Source organism: Sorex fumeus, unplaced genomic scaffold, assembly GCF_029834395.1.
Source record: "Sorex fumeus unplaced genomic scaffold, SorFum_2.1 ptg000131l, whole genome shotgun sequence".
Taxonomy (NCBI): Eukaryota; Metazoa; Chordata; class Mammalia; order Eulipotyphla; family Soricidae; genus Sorex; species Sorex fumeus.
The window spans coordinates 21,852,666-21,874,928 of NW_026606188.1; the positions used below are offsets into that span (position 1 = coordinate 21,852,666).

Genomic DNA, 22,263 nt, shown 5'->3' on the forward strand with positions numbered 1-22,263 from the left:
TTGGGTTTCGATTATATAATGATCGAGTACCCATCCCTCCACTTATGCCCATTTTCCACCACCATGGATCCCAGTATCCCTTCCACCCCCTATCCCCCCCATCCCACCCTGCCCCTGTGGCAGGGCATTCTCTTTTGTTTTTTCTCTCCTTTTGGGTATTGTGATCTGCAAAAGAGGCATTGAGTGGCAATCATGTTCGGTTCATAGTCTACTTTCAACATGCATCTGAAACATGCATCTCCCATCCTGGGAGGATCGAGAGGCCCCTTTTAAAGTTTGTTCTTTGGGGTTCAGATCTCTTGTTCTCATTGTGTTGACCCTGGCTTGGCTCTATCACCCCTTTAACCACCGAGGAACTCGGATCCCCTTGGCCCCTGCTCCCCGTCCTCTCCGTCTGCTTCCCCCTCTACTATTTTCCTTCTCTGTTCTTAGTTTGGTGTGATCCTCTTAATTATCTAGTTTTGTTTTAGTTTCCCTTAGTTTTGGAGCAGAGTGAAGGTATCGCTCAAGATACTGTCAGTGCATTACTTATGTTTTCTCCCTGATTCTCAACCCCCATCCCTGTTTCTGCAGTGACCAGGGGGTGTCCACACTTTGGCGGAGGAGTTTCATATTTGGTAATTTTTGCATACAATTTTTCCCCTTTTTGGTCATGGCGCTCACAGGGGCCTCACGGGGGTTGATGTGATGCTCCACGCTGTACTCATGCTGCCGTACCTTGTGCTTGGCAGGGCTCACAAGCTGCAGGCCACAGGGGCACCAGCAGGTACCTCTTGCCTGTTTCCTCAGGTATTTTGTGGCTCCAAGACTTACATCGACGTCCTTCATGTGTTTTTGTTGTTTTCTGGGCTGGGGGCCACACCTGGTGTTGTCTGGGACCCGACTACTCCCCAATGGTGCCGGGGACCCCCTGGTGCTGTGGATTGACCTGTGGCCAATTAGCAGGCACGTGCTCTAGCTCTTGGAGCTATTTCTATGATTTCTCTTAAATGCATTGTGAATTAATTTTTGTGAATGGTGTGAAATGTGGTCTAGTTTCTTTTCCTAACTTTTGTTGAGAGCCACTTACATGCTTTTTGACTTCTTTGTCATAAATAAACTTTTCATGTATGTTTGGTTTTGTATTTGAGCTCTCCCTACTGATTTGTGTGTGTATATCCTCTCCCCTCCATTATCATATTTCGATTACTATGCACTGTAGTCTTGCTTTTTATTTAAAATGAGAGGGGTACTACTCTTCCTTTCACTTAGACCTCAGTAGGATTGTTAATTGGCTCAGTTTCAGTATCGTTGTGAAGGAAATATCATGGTTTTGTTCTTGTTTGGGGGCCACCGTCTGTGGTACTTGTGTTGCTCCAGGTTGTACACTGGGACCATCGGGTGCCAGGGATCATACCTGAGGTGTAGTGTGCACTACAGCACCTTGAATCGTCTTTCAGTCTGTCATTACTTCTTCCCAAGGTAATGTCTATAGAGTGCAGTAAAATGAAGTTTCTATATATGGAAAGAATTCAGTTAAGAAGGACTCTCAGTTTCTCAGACCACGTGTACTCTCTTGAAGACAGAACCTCTCAAAGAGTTCAGTTGGGTGCTAATTGCTAATTAGTCGTTTTTTTGTTTTTGTGTTTTGTTTTTTTTTCCCCCCTTTTGGGTTACACCTGGTAGTGATGCTCAGGGGTTACTCCTGGTTCTGCACTTAGGAATTATTCCTGGTGGTGCTTGGGGGACTATAAAGGGTGCTGAGGATTGAACCTGGGTTGGCTCCACGCAAGACAAACAGCCAACCCACTGTAGTATCGCTTTGGCCCTGTAATTAAATTTCTATCTAAGAATATAATTTTGTCAAGACAATGGATGCTGATATAAAGGATCCTCTATAAATTTGAGAAGTCAGAAATGTCAGTGTATCAGAACAATTTTTAGTGGAGGAATACAAAGGGTGTAATAGATTATTTGGTTTTGTCAGAGTGGGTGGATGGATATTTGTTGAATAATATTAATTATAGATTTGCTCACATAAAGTTTATATTGAATGACTGCTGGGGAGACTAAGAAGCAATTGTTAATATAAACAAGTATCTAATAAAATTGGTAACTACTTTTGTGCTCTAATCAAAGTAAATGTTGTCTTTTCTTGTTTGATTCTGTAGTTGGAAGATGCTGGTTCAAGTAGTTTAGATAATCTACTAAGTAGATACATCTCAGGCACTCACCTACCCCCCCAGCCCACAAGCACCATGAATCCCTCCCCGGGACCCTCTGCCCTATCTCCAGGATCATCAGGTAAAGCCATCCAAGGTACAGTAAGTCCTCACTTAAGTCATCTATAGATTCTCAGATACTGCGACTGCTCTCATGACACCAGCCCTCGAAACATACCATTCAGTTTTGTACTTCATTTAGTGCCAGTTGAGATCTTTTTTTTTTTTTTTAACCACTGCCCCCACTCCCCCCTCCACCCACCAGCAATGTTATACCAAATGGTACTTAGTGGAACTACTGTATTTCATTAATGTCTTAAAATTACCTTTGAGTATGTGTGTTAGTCAGATTCTCTAGAAAAAGTAAACTGTAAGGGGAAGAGGCTGGAGGAACTGGCGTAGGCAACTGTCCACTGGTAGAGCCTGAAACGGGCAGTTTGGGTAGACAGTAGCGTTATGGCTCTCTGCCACTGGAAGCCAGAAAAATCTGTTCTTTATCTAGGTACCTCGGCTTTTTTCCAGAACTTTCCACTGAGATTGGAAGAGGTCCACTTTCATGGAGGCCGAGCTGCTTTATGCAAAGTCTGATTATAGTTTTAGTTGCAGCCAAGAACTAGCTTCCTCCAGTAACGTGACTGTATGTTTGGGCAAAAGCTGGCAATGTGTTCTAGCCAAGTGGATGCATAAATCAAACATCAGTGACATCATTTCTTCTTCCTTGGCTGCTCTTATTATTAATACTCAAATTCTCTTGGCACCGTTCATCTCATTGAACATACCTAGTTACCCATACATATACAAGCACATATCTTGTTTTATGCTGCTCAAACTCGAAAATATTCGTCCCCGGACTCCCAGCTTTTTTTTCTTTGTTTTTGGGTGCATTTGCTTCCCATGTCTTTCCCCTCCCTTAAGCAAACACTTCTCATGGTTCTGTCAGGAACCAGCCTGGGTGCCAACCTGATCTTACTCCTGAGAGGGGCCTCTTCTCCTCTTCTGGTTCTGTCTGCATCGGGCCTTCTCATTTGGGGCACTCAAAAAGCAAAACTGCCTCTTTTTTGGTTTGTTTTGGGGCCTTACTTGGCATTGCTCAGGATACCGAAAAAGTGGTGCCAGGAATCAAATCATGGTTACTGGCATGCAAGCCAAGTGCCTTGACTCTTGTCTCCAGCCCCTCATCCTCTTTTTTTTTCTCTCTCTCTCTCTCTTTGGGTCACACCTGGCGATGCACAGGGGTTACTCCTGACTCATGCACTCAGGAATTTCTCCTGGCGGTGCTTGGGGGACCATATGGGATGCTGGGAATCGAACCCAGGTCTGCCGCATGCAAGGCAAATGCCGTACCCGCTGTGCTGTTGCTCCAGTGCCCTTCATCCTCTTTTTAAAAAAGCATTGGCCCCCTTCATGAGTTCCCACCCTCCTGACTTTAATCCTAATCATCTCAAATTCAGTACTCTTGTATTATTCAATACTGTCAGGATTGGGTACCGGGCTCCTATTTCTGATATTTTATATAGATGAGAATTTCTTAATATTTCTTAAAGAATTTCTTAATATCAATCCAAGTTTAAAACTTTAAAATAATTTTTAAAAATCTATAAACAAGCACTGAGGGACTGGAGAGTTAGCACAGCGGTTAGAACTCTTGCCTTGCACACGGCCATCCTGGGTTTGATTCTTGGCATCACATACAGTCCTCAAAGTCTGCTCAGAGTGAGCCCTGAGTACAGTCAGGATTGAGTCCAGTCTGTTGGAAGGCACTGCAGGATGTGGCCCCCAAACCAAAAAAACAAACAAACAAAATAGCCCCAAGCAATGATGAACAGGCACGTGGCTCAATAGTGGGGGCATTCTTCCCTGAGCTTGAGGCTCTCAGTTTGAGTCCTTGTCCTGGGAGAGGGGTAAGGAAGGCAGGACAGAGAGTTTGGGAAAGGAAAGTGAATTCTGTAGTGTAGTTTTGTTTGCTTGTCTTTTGAGCTGCCTCCACTGGTGTTCAGGGACTGAGACTGTGAGTGTGGAATTGCTTTTGGCAATAAGGGGGGTGAGCCCACTCCTCTATGGCTAAGCGCTCATTACAGTCCCTCGCCTCAAATTGCAATTTTAAATACACATCTAAATTTAATTGTAAAATATCAAAAATGTGTCAGATGATGTCTTTGAGATATAAATGGACATCTCTTGAGATGTCCTGTCTTCTAAAATTTGTTTTATTGTTCCTATTACATAAATAATTATTAAGCAAGTCCAGACAGATTGACAGGTATAAAAATAATTATGGAATTTTTTTTTTTGTTAAGGTGAAATGTTACTTTGTTATTACTAAAATAGAATATTTTTAAGGAGCCCAAATTTAAATGTTGTATGTGTGATGTTTTTAGTTGTATAATTTTTTGAGGTTTAATATACATATTCCAGGACTTAATGATAGAATAATCAGCAACACAAAATAAGGTATTTAGCAGAACAGAGTAGGTGGCAGATAGCTTTCTGGTGATCTGGTAGTGCTCGGTTGAATAGTGTTGCTCTGGAGGGATTCTGAGCATTGTGTCTGGGATTGCCCGAGAAATGGATAATGGCCTGTAGACACGATGTCATCCCTGACTTGGAGACTGAGACCAGATTTGACTTCCAAGAACTTGCTAAACTGTTATCATTAACTTTGAATTGGGCAACTGATATGCAGAATTGTGACTGTTGTTAACAAAAGTGATGGGAGGGTGGCTGGATGAAGATTGGACACAAAGACACTGGTTGGAGGGGTGCAGTGAGGCTGTACAGATTAAGTATTAAGCTCTGACATAATCGGGAACTGTACTACATAAGCTAGCACTGAAAATGACCTAAATTAAGAAGTATGACACTTGCTGTTTCCACTGATAACTCATTTTGCCTTGTGTTTTAGGTTTATCTAATTCACACACGCCTGTGAGACCTCCCAGCACCTCCAGTACCGGCAGCCGTGGCAGGTGAGAATCCCATCACAGAGGGCTGCTCTCCACTCTCTCCTCTTTGGGCTTTTGGACCACATCTGATGCTACTCAGGGGTTACACCCATGAGTGTAACCCCTGGTAGCACCCATCTAATGCTTCTTAGTGGTTAGGAGGTGGGCTAGCGGGGCATATGCAGAGCCAGGGATGGCCAAGGTATAAATAAGGCAAGACAAATGCCATGACTTGCATGCTCTCTGACCTCCCATTTTTTTTTCCAGTTAAGAAAAAATTTAAAAATGTATGTAGCACTGTAGCACTGTCCTCCCGTTGTTCATCAATTTGCTCGAGCGGGCACCAGTAACATCTCACAACAAATTATGAGACTTCTTGTTACTGTGTTTGGCATATCAAGTACGGCACGGGGAGCTTGCCAGGCTTTGCCGTGCGGGTGAGATACTCTCGGTAGCTTCCCGGGCTCTCCAAGAGGTGAGAAGTAGAATTATTGGTTCTAGAGAGATACTACAGCAGGTAGGGCTTCTCCTTCTCTCCATCCCCAGCCCCTCCATCACCCAGGGGGCACACCCAGCAGTGGTCAGGGCTTACTCCTGGCTCTGCACTCTGGAATCACTCCTGGCAATATTCAGGGAACCATATGGGATGCTGGGGATCGAACCCAGGTTGGCTGTGTGCAAGACAAATGCCCTCACCAATATACTGTTACTCCAGCCCAAAGGCATATGATTTAGTATGGTTTTTGTTTGTTTTGTTGTTTATGTTAGCAGCCAGTAAGATCATTCTGTAATTGTATATTTTTTTAGTGGTTGAAAAATGGTAACATAAATGTTACACATTTTAAGTACATTAGTTTAGAATACTTAAAGGAAAACTTTATCGCTGTCACTGTCCTCCCTTTGTTCATAGATTTGCTTGAGTGGGCCCAGTAATGTCTCCATTGTGACACTGTTACTGTGTTTGGCATATCGAATACGCCATGGGTAGCTTGCCAGGTTTATCCGTGCGGGCGAGATACTTTTGGTAGCTTGCCGGGCTCTCTGAGAGGGGTGGAGGAATTGAACTCTGGTGGGCCAGGTCAGCCATATGCAAGGCAAACGCCCTACCTGCTGTGCTATCGCTTTATCATAAACAATTATAGAAAAGCCATTATTGGATTTTTTTATTGCCTATTTTCATATGGTATCAGCATCCTCTCTTGACCATGAAGTTTTATTATTACTGCCTTTATGGATTTCTGTTATGTTAATAAGTTAATGTGCCTGGAATTGACCCCAAAGTCTCACATATTCAAGGTAAATTCTCTATTGCTGAACCACATCCCTGGTTCCAAATTCATATATTTAAGCATTTTTATATGCTCTAAATCAGAGATTGCCAAATTCACTTGGCCTGCAGCTCCAGTTTCAGGGAATGATACGCATCAACTTGCTGGACTTGGTCTTTAAGTGAGCCAAGCAAAAGTCCGCTCTAAATTGTACTCAAGGCGGTATCACCCTCTTTAGAAACTATTGTTTTAAACCATCAAATATGTTTCATGAAGCTTAAGTTGTTCTCTCCTTGGGGGAGGACCTGTCAAAGCTTTTCCAAGGTAGCTTATATCTTTTTGCTATCACCCATTAAAAGTGCCCTGGTTTTCTATTATCGAAGAATGCTGTAGGGTTGGGTATGTTGCTCAGTGGTAGAGCTCATGCTTCATATGTGTGAGGTCCCGGCTTCCATCTCTGGGAATGCATGCCCTCTTGACATTTTTTAAAAAACTTGTTTTGTTGTCTGCGTTTTGGGCGCTACATGTGGTGGTGCTCAGTGCTTACTCCTGGCTTTGCACTCAGGCATCACTCCTGAGAGAGTTTGGGGGACCAAATGGGGTGCTAGGGTCAAACCTGGATGTGGATGCCCCTGTATATTCAACACGTGATAGAATAGTCCTGGCGGCCCCAAGTTTTGGCCGTGGCCCTCCTTACAAAAGGAGGTTCCGGGTTAGCTTATGTGTTTTTTCCTTAGATCTTGGACTCAACCAGGTTCCTGAGAATCTCTGGTCGTGTAACTGGGGATATGGTGCCTGGAGGCCGTGCAGGTGCAGGGGCATCCATGACTGTGGAATCGTCCTTTGTTTCTTGACTTACAGCTTAGGAATAGTGGGGAAGGGGGAATAAGGAAGTGTGGGAAGAAATGATGTAGGAGGAGCAGTTGTACAGCAGGTCGGGCACGTGCTGGCCCGATTTGGATCCCCAGCACCTCCTGTGCCTTTCCTGCCCTCCAGGAGTGAGGCCTGAGTATAGCTGGATGTGCCCCCAAAACAAAACAAAACAAAAAAACACGTCAGATAAATTAACTGATTTTGCTCTGAATCAAAGTACGATACAAGAAAGATTTTAGTAATTATCACTGTTCCACATTGCATTATAATGACTAGTCTCACTATGTGCTTGGCTTTTGCAGAGTTGGGGCACGCACAGTGTTGGGGGCCTGCTCTTGGCTCTGTGCTGAGAGATTGTCCCAGCCGGGCATCGAGCCCAGACTGCCCTGCACAGAGCAGCTCTCCAGCCTTGCTGACTGTGTTCCTCTCTGTGCTTCATCCCTCAGCCTGTCAGTGTAGTGATTCAGATAGGACTTCTGAGATACCTGCTTGGCTTATCCTTCTGATCCCCACCTGCAAAAGCTATTTCAGTCTTTGCTTTGAGGAGTCTTGTTGAAACCACTGTTACTGATACTATATTTTTCAGATTTGGGGACAAAGAAGAATTGGAACAAACAGCGAGAATGAGTCACTGACAGTCTGTACAACTTGCTGGGGAAAATTATTGTCTCCATAAATACTTGAGACCAATCCCTCAGACTCTAAAATACTTGGCTAGGGTCTTCTGAATAACATATACTCTTAATGAGTATGACACTAATTGGGTTGCATTTATGTGGTTCTCTATTTTTTTACTTCAGTGAATGTTACTTTTCATTTAATTGGTATGTGCACGGTATAGTTAAGTGTATTTCAACCTTTATTTTCTGTTAGCTGTGGGTCATCAGGAAGAACTGCTGAGAAGACAAGTCTTAGTTTTAAGTCTGATCAAGTGAAGGTTAAGCAAGAGCCTGGGACTGAGGATGAAATCTGTAGCTTCTCGGGGGCCGTGAAGCAGGAGAAGACGGAGGATGGAAGGAGGAGCGCCTGCATGGTGAGTGCCCACTAGGTCGGTAGGGAGTCACGTCAGTCACGTCACTGCTTCTCTCCCTGAGCAGTGATTCTCAGAATAGTTCTGGGGATGATGGGGTTTCTTTTAATAAAATCACTGTGAATCCTTAAAGTTACATAGATACTCCTGATTTCTTTTCCAGCATGCAATGTTCTCACACCAGACCCTTCACTGGTGCCCACGCCCCCTCCTGCCCTGCAGCCTCTCTTATGGGCACTTCACCCCTACCGCTTCCCAGCATTTCCTTTCCTCGCTTAACCCCACCCCAGTGACAAACTTCCTGCTAAAGATTAGTCCTTATGCTCTTGTTTCTGCTGCCTTCGAGCATATTCTCCTACGAAGTTCCTTTACATCCCACATATGAGAGATCACTCTGAATCTGTCCCTTCCCACTGGTTAATGGCACTCAGCATGCGACTCTGCAGGTCCATCCCTGTAGCAGCAGATTGCATGGCTTCATTTTTTCATATAGTTGAGTAGTATACAGTTGTGTATATTTGCCAGAGTTTCTTTAGCCACTCATCTGTTCTGGGACGCTTGAATTGTTTCCAGATTTTAGCTGTTGTGAATAGTGCTGCAATGAACATAGGAGTGCAAGCTTGTTTTTTTCTGTATTGTGTTTTTGGGCCCTTCGGGTATATTCCCAGGAATGGGATTGCTGGGTTGCATGGAAGGTGAATTCCTGGGTTTTTTTTTTTTTTTTAATTTTTATTAGAGAAACACCATGAGGTACAGTTGTAGACTTACAAATTTTTGTGCTTGGGTTTCAGTTATACAATGACCTATCCCTCCACCAGTTCCCATTCTCTACCACCAATGATCCCAGTATTCCTCACACACCCCCATCCCCCCATCCCACCCCACCTCTGTGGTGGGGCATTTCCTTTTGTTTTCTCTCTCCTTTTGGGTGCTGTGGTTTGCTAAAGAGGCATTGAGTGAAAATAATGTTCGGTCTATAGTCTGCTTTCAGCATGCATCTCCCAACCTGGGAGGATCCTTCAAACACCCTTTAGTTGGTGCTCCCTTCTCTGTCTGAGCTGCTTTTTTCCCTAGTGTATGTGGCTGGCCTCCAAGCCATGGAATGAAACTCCTGGTACTTATCTCGGCTATTCTTGGGTGTTAGTCTCCTATTTTGTTACTTTATATTCCCCAGATGAATGCAATCTTTCTATGTCTGTCCCTCTCTTTCTGACTCATTTCACTTAGCATGATACTTTCCATGTAGTACCACTTGTATGTAAATTTCATGAATTCATCTTTTTTTTTCTCTTATTTTTTTTTTCTTTTTTCAAAATTTTTATTAGTGAAACACCATGAGGTACAGTTGTAAACTTACAAATTTTTGTGCTTGGGTTTCAATTATACAATGATCAAGTACCCATCCCTTCACCAGCGCCAATTTTCCATCACCATGGATCCCAGTATCCCTCCCACCGCCATCCCCCCGATCCCACCCTGCCTCTGTGGCAGGGCATTCCCTTTTGTTCTCTCTCTCTCCTTTTGGGTGTTGTGGTTTGCAAAAGAGGCATTGAGTGGCAATCATGTTCAGTCTATAGGACTTCATTTTTTCTAACAGCTACATAGTACTCCATTGTGTAGATATACAAAAGTTTCTCTAACCAGTCATTTGTTCTCGGGCACTCAGATTTTTTCCAGATTCTGGCTATTGTAAAGAGTGCTGCAATGAATAAACAAGTGCAGATGTCACTTCGACTATATTTTTTTGCCGCTCCGGGATATATTCCCAGGAGTGGTATTAGTGGGTCAAATGGGAGCTCAATTTCTAGTTTTTTGAGAATCGTCCATACTGTTTTCCAAAAGGGCTGAACCAGTCGGCATTCCCATCAGTGAAGGAAGGTCGCTTTCTCCTGCATCCTCGCCAACACCAGTTGCTTTTGTTCTTTTGTATGTGGGCCAGTCTCTGTGGTGTGAAATGATATCTCATTGTGGTTTTGATCTGCATCTCCCTGATGATTAGCAATGTAGAGCATTTTCTCATGTGCCTTTTAGCCATAAGGATTTCTTCTTTGAGAAAGTTTCTGTTCATTTCATCACCCCATTTTTTGATGGGGTTGGATGTTTTCTTCTTGTGGAGTTCAACCAGTACTTTGTATATCCTTGATATCAACCCTTTGTCGGATGGGTATTCCCATACTGTCTTTGTATTTTGGTCACTGTTTCTTTTGAAGTGCAGAAGCTTCTTAGTTTAAGATAGTCCCATTTGTCTATCTCTGTTTTCACTTGCTTGGCCAGTGGCATGTCATCTTTGAAGATCCCGTTAGCTACAATGTCGTGGAGGGTTTTGCCAACCTTGTCTTCAATGTACCTTATGAATTCCGGTCTGATGTTGAAGTCTTTAATCCATTTTGATCTTATTTTTGTACATGGTGTTAGGCAGAGATCTGAGGCCCCCCCTTTTTTTTTGCATGTAGCTGTCCACTTTTGCCAGCACAATTTGTTAAAGAGGCTTTCCTTGCTCCACTTCACGTTTCTTGCTCCCTTATCAAAGATTAGATGATCATATGTTTGGGGGGAGATGTCAGTATATTCCACCCTGTTCCATTGGTCTGTAACTCTGCCTTTGTTCCAGTACCATTTTTTTAAAATTATTATTGCTTTGTAGTAGAGCTTGAAGTTAGGAAAGTGCTTTAGCTATCCGTGGGACTTTTCATGGAGGCTTAATGTTCCATATGAATTTCAGGAGTATTTGCTCCATTTCTTTGAAGAATGTCATTGGTATCATTATAGGGATTGCATTGAATTTGTACAATGCTTTGGGTAGTATTGCCATTTTGACCATTTAATTCTCCCAGTCCATGGTCAGGAGATATCTTTCCATTTCCTTGTGTCCTCTTTTATTTCAACATTGAGTTGTTTGATTTCGAGGTGTTTGATTTGGTTCTCCATGTCTGTGTGTGATTCACTTTTATCTTCAGTGCATTGTGGTCTGAAAAGATTGTTGATACTACTTCTATCTTCCTGATTCTCTTGAAGTATGTTTTGTGGCCTAGCACACGGTCTATTTTGGAAAATATTCCATGTGCACTGAAGAAGAATGTGTATTCTTTCTTTTGGGGGTGTGAAGCCCTGTATAGGTCTATAAGCCCTCTCTTTTCTATTCAAAGCCAATGTTTCTTTGCTGAGTTTTGTTCTTATTGATCTATCCAGAGGTGATAAGGCGATGTTGAAATCTCTGGCTACTATTGTGTTGTTAGCAGTGTCCTCCCTAAAATCTGTTAGCAGTTGTTTTAAATATTTAGCTGTTCCCTCATTAGGTACGTGTACATTTAAGAGTGTGATTTCTTCCTGTTGTATCTATCCCTTGACAAATAGAAATGGCCTTCGCTGTCCCTTCTAATCTTTTTCAACCTGTAATTTATGTTGTTGGATTTTAGTATAGCCACCTCAGCTTTTTTGAGGGAGCTGTTTGCTTGAAGGATTGTTATCCATCCTTTAACTTTGAGTCTGTGTTTGCTGACTGTTGAGATGAGTTTCTTGTAGGCAACAGAATGTTGGGTTCTGCCTCTGAATTCATTTTGCCACTCTGTGTCTCTTAATTGGTGAATTTAGGCATTTACGTTGAAAGAGATTATTGTTACGGTGTTTTGTGTCATCTTTCTGTAAGGGTCTCTTGTGCTTGTAGGGTTTGTCTTGTCTTATAGTAGCCCCTTGAGCCCTTCTTTTAGGTTTGGTTTTGAGTCTATGAAGTTTCTGAGCTGCTGCTTATCCACAAAATAGTGTACCATTCCTTCAATTTTGAGTGAGAGTTTAGCTGGATAGAGTATTCTTGGTGAAGCATTCATTTCAGTGAGTTTTTTCACTATATCCCACCATTGCTTTCAGGCTTGGTGGGTTTCCTCTGATAGGTCTGCTGTGAATCTAAGGGGTGCTCCTTTGTATGTAATTTCTTTCTTTGACCTTGCTGCTTGCAGTATTGTGTATCCACAGCATCCATCATTCTAACTATGATATGTCTTGGAGTGTTTTTGTTAGGATCTCTTTTAGCTGGTACCCTTGAATCTGAATGGCTGCATTGTCGAGCTCTGGGAATTTTTCAGCAATGATTTGTTTAACCGTGGCTTTTTCATTGGAATTGTTTCCCTGAGCTTCTGGTAGTCCAATGATTCTAATGTTGTTCCTCTTGGAATCATCTCCTAGGACCCTGATTTGCTCTAGAGCTATTTGAGGTCTCTTACCATTGTTTGTTGTTGCCTGTAGGCTTGGTGCAGCTGATCTTCCAGCTCACTGATTCTGTCTTCAGCTGTGGCCGTTCTACTGTTGAGGGCACAGACTGAATTTTTTATTTCATCTATGGAATCTTTTATTCGTGACATTTCTTTGCCTAGCTTTCCAACTTCTGCTCTCATTTCTTCCCGTATTTTCTCAGTTGTTTCTTTCATGTCCTCCTCCAATTTACTAGATATCTGTCTCACTGTTTCATTGAGTTCATTGAACATCTTCATTACTTCATACCTGAATTCTTTCTCAGAGAGGTCCCTTAGGTGAGTAGCACCTACTGAGGCTTCTGGACTCTTTTCATCGTCCTCCCCTTGTGGTGGGGATTTGCGTTGTTTCTTTATGTTGGTGTGGAGTTATAGAGACTGAGATGTTACACAAGATTGCTAGGTATGAGTAAACTACCTGTGGTTGCTTGGTGGCTGCAGTCCCAAAATTAGGCCACGCCCACTTCTGAAGAGGCCACACCTCCTACGGGTACCTGGTGGGGGGGGGGGGTTAACAACCTGGGGGAGGAAGAAGACCCAGCACAGCATTGGGGAAAAACAGGAAGAGGCTCAGGGATGGTGGGCGTCCCAGGGTCCTAGAGGATGCCTGGGGCACGTAGGTGGAGAAATCCATGTCCCGGGTTTGAGCACGGACTGACCTGGTGTAGGAAGAAGACTGGGCACAGCGTTGGGGACGGACAGGAAGAGGCTCAGCAATGGTGACCCTCCCAGGGTCCTAGAGGACGCCTGGGGCACATACACGGAGAAATCCAAGCCTCCGTTCGAGCACGGACTTACCTGGAGTAGGAAGAAGACTGGGCACAGCCGTTGGGGGGATAGACAGGAAGAAGCTCAGGGATGGTGAGCGTCCCAGGGTCCTACAGGATGCCTGGGGTGCGTACACGGAGAAAGCCAAGTCCCAGATTCGAGCACGGACTGACCTGGGGGACGAACAGCGATGAATTCCGAGTTTTTTGAGGTGTATTCATATCTGAAAAAAATATCTTATATATCATAAAATATATCATATCTTCCAAAAAGGTCTGACCTCAACATTCCCACTAGCAGTGAAAAAAATGTATTTAGGGTCACTTGAAATTATTTAGTTTGTGATTATTATTATTATTTTTTTTTTTGGGCTATGATTCTAAATTGGGCTCACACGGTCTTCTTTCTTCCTCTATTGCTCTCTCTCGTTCTCTCGCTTGCTCTCGCTCTTGCGCTCTCTCTCTCTCTCTCTCTCTCTCTCTCTCTCTCTCTCACTCTCTCATCTCTCAATGGTCACATTCTGTCTTAGCCATATTCTTGGACTCCTGATTTAAGAATTAAAAGTACTGATGAGGAATTTTTGTGACCAAAGAACTTTGTGTTAGAAAGATTGCTTTTTTTCTCATGTATTTGAGTTCTTCACCTAATACAGTTTATATATTATATTGAAGGAAGGCCCAAGTCGTCTTTTTTTTTTAATTGTTTTGGCTTTTCAGTTCAACTCAGGGTATTGATATATTCAGTATAGTATTTGTACACTAAGCAGTGGATTTTTTGTTATTTTTTACCCAGTGATGCTTGGCGGTTACTCCAGGCTCTGCTTAGGAATCACTCCTAGTGGCGCTTGGGAGACCATATTGGATGCTGGGACTGGACCTGGTGGGCCACTTGTAAGGCCAACTCTTACCCCTGTGCTGTCACTCTGGCTCCATTGTAGCCAGAAACTTACCAAGTCTTGGATTTAGAGTATTTTCATCTCTTCATCAAAACCTGGTTTGGAAAGTGCTGCCAAAAATTGAGTATGAAAGGTGATAAACATTTTCCCTACACTTGACATCTTTTTGCATTTTTTCTACACTGCATAATTTTCATACATTCCAATAGAAGAATGTTTCAGAATGTTTCTCAGATGCTTTGGAATAGATTCTTGTGCATAAATAAAGGCTCTGAAGTCATTTCTCTTTAGGAAATACATAGTTCTGCGCTCACGTCCCAATCAGGTTCTTAATGGTTTGATTAGTTCTGATCAGCCTGAGTTTTAAAAATGTACACAGTGCACATTGCTGACAGTGACATTCAGAGGGTTCTTCAAGAATATCTGTTTTTGTTTTGTTTTAGTTGAGCAGCCCTGAGAGTAGCTTGACCCCACCTCTCTCGACTAACTTACATCTAGAGAGTGAGCTGGATGCATTAACAAGCCTGGAAAACCATGTGAAAAGTGAGCCTGCAGATATGAATGAGAGCTGCAAACAATCAGGACTCAGCAGCCTTGTGAACGGCAAGTCCCCCGCTCGGAGCCTCATGCACAGGGCAGCCCGGTTCGGAGGGGATGGCAGCAGCAAGGACGAGGACCCCAATGAGGACTGGTGTGCGGTCTGCCAGAACGGAGGGGACCTGCTGTGTTGTGAGAAGTGCCCCAAGGTCTTTCATCTGACTTGTCATGTTCCAACACTGCTTAGCTTTCCAAGGTACCAGAAAATATGCCTTTTCTTCTTTATTTGTATAAGCTTAAAAGAATAATTATTCAGATAGATGACTTTGACAAATAAAGTTGCCTCTGTAGAACAGAAATTGGAGCATGTTACTCCTTTGGTGTATTACTTTCTAGGGAGAGAGTAGCCGGATGATTAGTTGTTCAAAATGTAAGTGGTGTATTAATGACAAAATAGACTTTCCTGACCTGGAGTTATACTTAGTGTAAGCATACGAGGTAGGGACTTTAGTGTAAGCATACGAGGTAGGGACTTGAGCGGTAGTATGGCAGGGATGGTATGTGCATTGCTCACAGCCAAACTGAGTTCGATCCCTGGCATTGCAAACATCCTGAGCACTACCAGGAGTAATTCTTGTGTGCAGAGCCAAGAATAACCCTAAGCATCGCCAGGGCAACACCCCCAACCTCCAACCTCCCCATAAGTTCTTATTGTAAGTGATGAAAGAGCTGCTGGATTTTGGGAGAAAGTTGACTTAACATGAGTCTCAGGGTATAAAATCTATTGCCATCAAGACGGATAGGGTCTTTGAATAAGTATATTTAGTTTCAGACACCTATGTCTCTTGGAGCTTAGCCAAATCTTACAGTGTTTGAAAGCTCTCAAAAGGCAAATAGAGGAAAGAAATACTTCATAGTCAATACCTTGAATGAATACTTCAATGCCTTGATTATAGAAATAATTTGTCCTTGATGGCTAGAATTTTTTTAAAAATAATAGTGTTTATCTGGAGATCTTTGTGCAGATTTCTCAGACTTTCACCTTTAATTGTCTAGTTGGAATGTTCTTTTCTTATGGGAAGTACTTGGGATAAACATACTGATTGAGGGGCTGGAATATGACCGTTGTCCTTAGATTCTTTGACAGCATGATTATTGAATCTGGTTTGAAACTTTTTTTTTTCTTTTTGAGTCACACCCAGTGATGCGCAGGGGTCACTCCTGGCTCATGCACTCAGGAATTACTCCTGGCAGTGCTCAAGGGACCATATGGGATGCTGGGAATCCAACCTAGATTAGCCACATGCAAGGCAAATGCCCTACATGCTGTGCTACTGCTCCAGCCCCTGGTTTCAAACTTTTGTTTCAAACTTTGTTTCGAACGAGGCAGACTGATGAGAGTAGTTACTGCAGTGGAATATAGATGACAGACTGGGTTATGAAAACCCTGGTCTGACTGTAATTCCTCAGTGAACTAACTTGAGTAGCTTGAGCAGTTCACTAATTTTGGAGGATTAGTTTCTGTCTCTACAAGTGATGGAGTTTGATTAGAATTCATTTAATTCCCTTCTACTTGACATTTCTGTGTTCCTGAATTCTCATTTTGGGTTAACTTCAGAGATGGAAAGTAGCAGTCATACCTCTTTCTACCTTCCCTACTCCATATCCCTCATTTCTTTCTGAGAGAACTTGGTTTTCTACTTAGAGATTTTTGTTAAAAATCACATTTATTCTTGGGGGGCTGGAGCGATAGCACAGCGGGTAGGGTGTTTGCCTTGCACGCAGCCAACATGGCCAACCCGGGTTCGATTCCCAGCATCCGGTATGGTCCCCCGAGCACCGTCAGGAGTTAATTCCTGAGTGCGTGAGCCAGGAGTAACCCCTGAGCATCGCTGGGTGTGACCCAAAAAGCCAAAAAAAAATCACATTTATTCTTTACCAAAGGAATGATGTTAGTTTATTAGTGCTATCCATTTTGAAAATTTTGATCTTCTTTGAATTTTAAAAATCAGGCATATGTATTAAAGAGCGAGAATATATTTCTGAAGAATTTTAATTCGTACCTAAATCTTTGAAAGAGTCATTTCAGGAATTGTCACTGTCACTGTCCTGTTGTTCTTCGATTTGTTCCAGTGGGCCCAGTAACATTGTGAGACTTGTTACTGTATTTGGCATATCGAATACATCACAGCTAGCTGTAATGTCAGGAATTAACGATGAGACTTCCTTTTAGAAAAGAAAGGCTTTGACATTTGGTCCTGAAATTAAAAACCTTTAATACTTTTTAGTAAAATCTGCTACACAAAGCAGAGTTTACTTTGTCAATTTGAGGATTTTCCATCAAATGCTTTTAAAAGCCAATATTTTGGAAGAAATTGAAACTTGCCACAGATAGTTACTACAATAACTAGACTTGGGGGCCCGAGAGGTACTACATCGGGTAAGGCTTTTGCCTTTGCATGTGTGTAGATGACCCAGTTACTTTCCCTGGCATCCCACTTGGCCCTCCTAGCACCATCTAGAGAGATTCCTGAACACGAGCCAGGAATAAGCCCTGAGCACTGGGTGTGGCACAGACAACAACAATGAAAAAAGTTACAAATCCTAGATGAAAATTTATATATGGTGGGGAAAGGGAATAGTAATCAGGTTGGAATTCATGGTCTGATGTAAAAAACTACAGATGATATGTTTTAAAGATACAAAGTCTTTGTATTTTTGCACCATGCGTATGTGTTTACATATTTCCTAGACTTGTGACTATCTGAAAAATTAAATAATATTTATCTTTGTTATATGCCTTGACATCTGAGGTATGGATCTCTGAGAAAGCTATGAGTATGGGTCAAGATGGTAATACTGGGCTTTGAGAGTGGTGCTTACTGGGCTTAGAGAATGGGTCTTACGTGGCAAAGAATGGTCATCAGCTCTGTGCTTTGAAGAGACTTCTTTGCGGCTACAGACTTACTATTATTTGTTTTGTCTTTGCTTCATTTTGTGACTACACCAGCAGTGCTCAGAGGCGACTCCTGCATTGTACTTGGGGTTGGCCCTGTGGTACTCAGAAAACCTTACAGCACAGGGATTGAAGTTGGGCCTCCATTGCAGAGCTTGTGTCCCAGACCTCTACGCTCTCTCTCAGTTCAGAAATGTGTCTCTTACATTTTTCAGATGGCAATAAATTTAAAAAAAAAAAAGTTTGGGAAAGTTTTTATCATACCCTTTCATTTTATGGGTTTGACAAGAATAGAAATTCTCTTGTCCTCAAAGCCTGGGAAGGAAATGAACAGGAGATGTAGGCCCAGCCGCTAGCTCTGTGGATGGGTCTGGGTACACATATGTCATGTGTAGTGGAATAACTGCCTGTTTCCTTTCTAGTGGGGACTGGATATGTACATTTTGCAGAGATATTGGGAAACCAGAAGTTGAATATGATTGTGATAATTTGCAGCATAGTAAAAAGGGGAAAACTGCACAGGGGTTAAGCCCCGTGGACCAAAGGGTAAGTGTCAAGTACATTGATTCATTTTTTTAGTATTTTGTAGTTGCAGATTATAAATTTTTTGGTGCATTGTACACCAGAATGAATATTTCCCCCTCACATACTCATTCCACATTGGTAACAGTCATTTGTCACCTCAGATCCAGACTCACATATCTGGTTTCTTGTATTTGTGTGTCCCACTGAAGATCTTGATTTCCAGTCCTTGATTTGTTTGATTTTGTTTTTCTTTTCTTTTCTTTTCTTTTTTTTTTTGAGCCACACCCAGCAGTGCTTAAAAACTCCTGGCAGGCTTTGGGGGCTATATGGGATGCCAAGAACCAAACCCAGGTTGGCCACCTGCAAGGCAAGCTCCCTACCAGCTGTACTATCTCTCTGACCCCAAATCTTTGTCTTTAAAAAACAAAACCAAGGCTGATGATATTGCTTCTTTTTAGAGCTTCATGCTATTCATGTAAGTGGCCCTAAGTTCCTAACACTACAAAAAAAGAAGAAAAATATATATATATTTAGGTTAAGTGTGCACTTAAATGTGTGAGACCTGGTACTGCGAAGAGAAAATAAATTTTTTTAAAGGACCCCACAGTTAACAGATACCACCCATGTACCTGTAGTTCCCGTTGTTCACATCATTATATAGCACCAACCTGGCCTGAGGTTCCATGTGAGGACCCTGCGTGCTTTGGATCCCTGGGGGCAGCTGCCCCGTGGTGCCCCAGGGCCAGACCTGGTCTGCACAGAGCCTTGTCCTGCTCCTGCTGGTGTTGGGCTCAGCTGTAGCACTCACCTGAGAGACATGGACATCTCTCCATGTCTGTCCACTGCCCCACACACATGGTTTGTGTGTGTTTGTGAAATGAAGTTTGATTGAGGGTAATTATCTTATTTTGAGGAGAATGTGTGGTTGTCTAAGAGACCAAAAAGTTAAGGAGACGACCAGGGCAAAGGTACAAGGGATAAAGGCACTTTGTGTCTTGTCTTGCTCATATCTGACCTTGCTTCAGTTTCCAATACCCCTATGGTTTCCTCAGCCCCTATGGTTTCCTCAGCCCCACTGCTGTGCCCCCAACACAGAGATGAGAGGTTCAGGAGAGATTGGACCGCCTCGAATTTTGGTGCAGGAAGGGGGCTGTGCTCTCCGGCTGCTCGGGGTCGCTTTGTACAGCCAGGGTCTAGGAGCTTCTATTGTGAGCACTTTTTAATGATCAGGTTCTTGTTTCAAGATTGTTTTGTCAGGAGAACGAACATTTCATGGGATTTTCTTTCTTTCTTTTTTTTTTTTGGACAGAAATGTGAACGACTTCTGCTTTACCTCTACTGCCATGAACTAAGTATTGAGTTCCAAGAGCCAGTCCCTGTCTCGGTAAGTTGTTGACCCTAGTACCTCTAGATGGTTTATATGAGTTAAATCTCAGGTTTCTTGGATAATCTCAGCTCCAGGGCTCAATCAGTTTTGTCATTGGGTTATTCCAAGAAGTGCTTATAATAATTTGTGTAAAATGTTTTAGCCTAATACTAAGAGCATTTGTAACTCACTGTTGATCCGAAATTTTATTAGGGCTAAGTGGGTATGAGATTCATTTGCTAAAATTGCAGGTAATTTTTTTTCTTTTGAAGGGGTGGGGGGTGCTGTGGAACTCAGGGTTACTCCTGACTTTGTACTCAGAGGTCACTCCTAGCAGGGCTGGGGACCATATGATGTGCTGGGGGTAGGTTGGCCATTTGCAAAGCAAGTTCTCTACCTGCCTTTCTGTCATTCCAGTCCCTGAATTTAATTTCTGTGTCCTCTTTTAATTTTACAGTGAACAGAAATGCAATGGATCTGATGAAAAAAATCTTGAGCCTAGGAGTCAAAAGACTTCTAGTTCTACCATTAGCCAATCTTATAGTTTTGGGGAATTACATAATATTCTGCCTCTTTTTAAAATTGTACAGTAGATGTATTGAATTATATTTATGAAATTCCAGTTCTATGATTCTAGAATCTGTTTATTAAGGTAAAAATGTCAAAACATTAATTCTAATAAAAGCTTAAAGTGATATCTTTCATACTGGCTCTGCCTTCATAGGTCTTTCAGGAACTTATTACAGTTGGAAATAACTTCCAAGTATTTTCTTTCCACAGCGATAGCGATTCTATGTTCAATTGTTTTTTCCTTCGTTAGTATATATAAATAAATATTTGGCCAGGACTATTGCTGGAACTCTTCATGATCACTGTGGTTAATAAAAAATTTTCCATTTTCTTGTACTTTGTTGTATCCAGGAACCTTGTGACTTAAAGTCATAACCACTAAGACATAGCATATTTTAATAGCGATGCATTTTGTAACTTTATCTTTTACAAAAATAAAACCAACCTCAGGAATTAGATGAATGAACCAGATACATGTATACTTAACACTGGTACTTGATGATTGCTTTCTTTTAAAATCTACTTCTTAAGGATAGGACTTTGGTAGCTGTGAAGACTGACACATTCTGAACAAGATCCTATGTTTGTAATGTGATTAGTGCAGCTCCCGATGCCTTCCACGTACCAGCTATTTGTAGGCAGCTGACTCCGTGATAGCACAACTGCTTCTCTTAAGATTAATACGCTCTGCATTTTCAGATTATGGACTTGGACAATTCTGGAAAATCCTTATCTATCCTTATTTGTTTCTTTAGATACCAAACTACTATAAAATAATAAAGAAACCAATGGATTTATCCACAGTGAAAAAGAAGCTTCAAAAAAAGCATTCCCAACACTACCAGATCCCAGATGATTTTGTGGCTGATGTCCGTTTGATCTTCAAGAACTGTGAAAGGTTTAATGAAGTACGTTCACTTTCAAACTGTAGACTTTAGTATTGTGAGTTTTTGTTTCTTGTTTTTTGTTTTGTTCTTTTTGTTTGTTTTAATTTCATTTTTTCAACCAAGAGACTTGTTAAAAATTCAGTTGAAAGAGTTACTTCTATCTTGGTTTTAATTCAGAATTTAAATTTGATTGCATCTACAGCTTTGTTGAGGAAAGTTTACTATATAATTTGAAATATATGTGTAAATAAAATAAATTAGTCTTAAATGCCTCTTGTTTAACATGGTGAGAGTGTTGTGATAAATAGAGAAAGCAGTTAATTATGTATCATGGAAAAATGATTAGCAAACATTTAGGCCATACCTAGAGAAAGTATTTCAGTGTCCTATGGTGCTGTTGGGACCATAAAAATGGAGAACCTTAAAATCAGAGAGTAGTCTCTGGTAACTCTCGAATAGTAATCCAAAGTGCATAATGTTTGAGTTTGCTGATCTCAGCAATGTGACTTTCATTAACTTTGGTTGTTTTTGTTTTTGTTTGTTTTGTTGTGTTTTTGAGCTGTCCAGACCTTGAGAAGAAATATGTATACCTCCTTCAAGGAAATTAGTTTTATCATCTTTGTGAGCAGTATTTAACTGCTAAGAAAATTTTCATTATAGAAAAAGGAAATGGAACTGGATGGAAACTCAAAAAATCTTTAAAAAGCTGATTGTAATGCTAATGTTTTTATTGATGGTGAAATTTGGGTGATGTGTGACCATTGGAAATGTTCCCATAAATGATCCTGGGAGCTCCAGCTGGCTTTTCTACAATTTAATAATAATTATAATTCTTGTAAAGATAGAAAAAGCAAATTGCCTTTATAATGCTATGCCTTCATGTAATAAGACTTCACTCACTTGAAATTAAATTCATACAGTCCTTAACTTTGTCTTGATTTGTAATTGATGGATTATTTTCAAGAAAATACTCTGAGCTATGTGTGTCAGAAAGAGGACCATTTATCTGCTTTAGTAAAAGTTAAAAATCACTTATAATAATAGATTCCCTTACATAAAATTCTGATTAGATGGTTTATTAAAAATTTGGCAGTTTTTTTAAAGCAACTTTTCTTACGTTTGCTTCACAGATACTTTGGTCTGACAGACCAATTTCTATTCAGATTGACGCGCCCCCCCCCCCATTCAAAATTTGCGACAA

At 41.7% G+C, this 22,263-nt stretch overlaps 1 protein-coding gene across 2 annotated transcripts in view; it reads left to right on the forward strand.

Annotated features, from left to right (window-relative positions):
• Positions 1-22,263, forward strand: part of TRIM33 (tripartite motif containing 33) — a 121,863-nt gene that overhangs the window by 94,374 nt on the left and 5,226 nt on the right. For both annotated transcript variants that reach the window (XM_056139022.1, XM_056139023.1), the window contains exons 12-18: positions 2,151-2,283; positions 5,104-5,167; positions 8,158-8,317; positions 14,665-15,014; positions 18,137-18,260; positions 19,549-19,623; positions 20,931-21,083. In XM_056139022.1, coding sequence (XP_055994997.1) covers positions 2,151-2,283; positions 5,104-5,167; positions 8,158-8,317; positions 14,665-15,014; positions 18,137-18,260; positions 19,549-19,623; positions 20,931-21,083 — 1,059 coding nt within the window. The remainder of the gene's footprint in view (positions 1-2,150; positions 2,284-5,103; positions 5,168-8,157; positions 8,318-14,664; positions 15,015-18,136; positions 18,261-19,548; positions 19,624-20,930; positions 21,084-22,263) is intronic.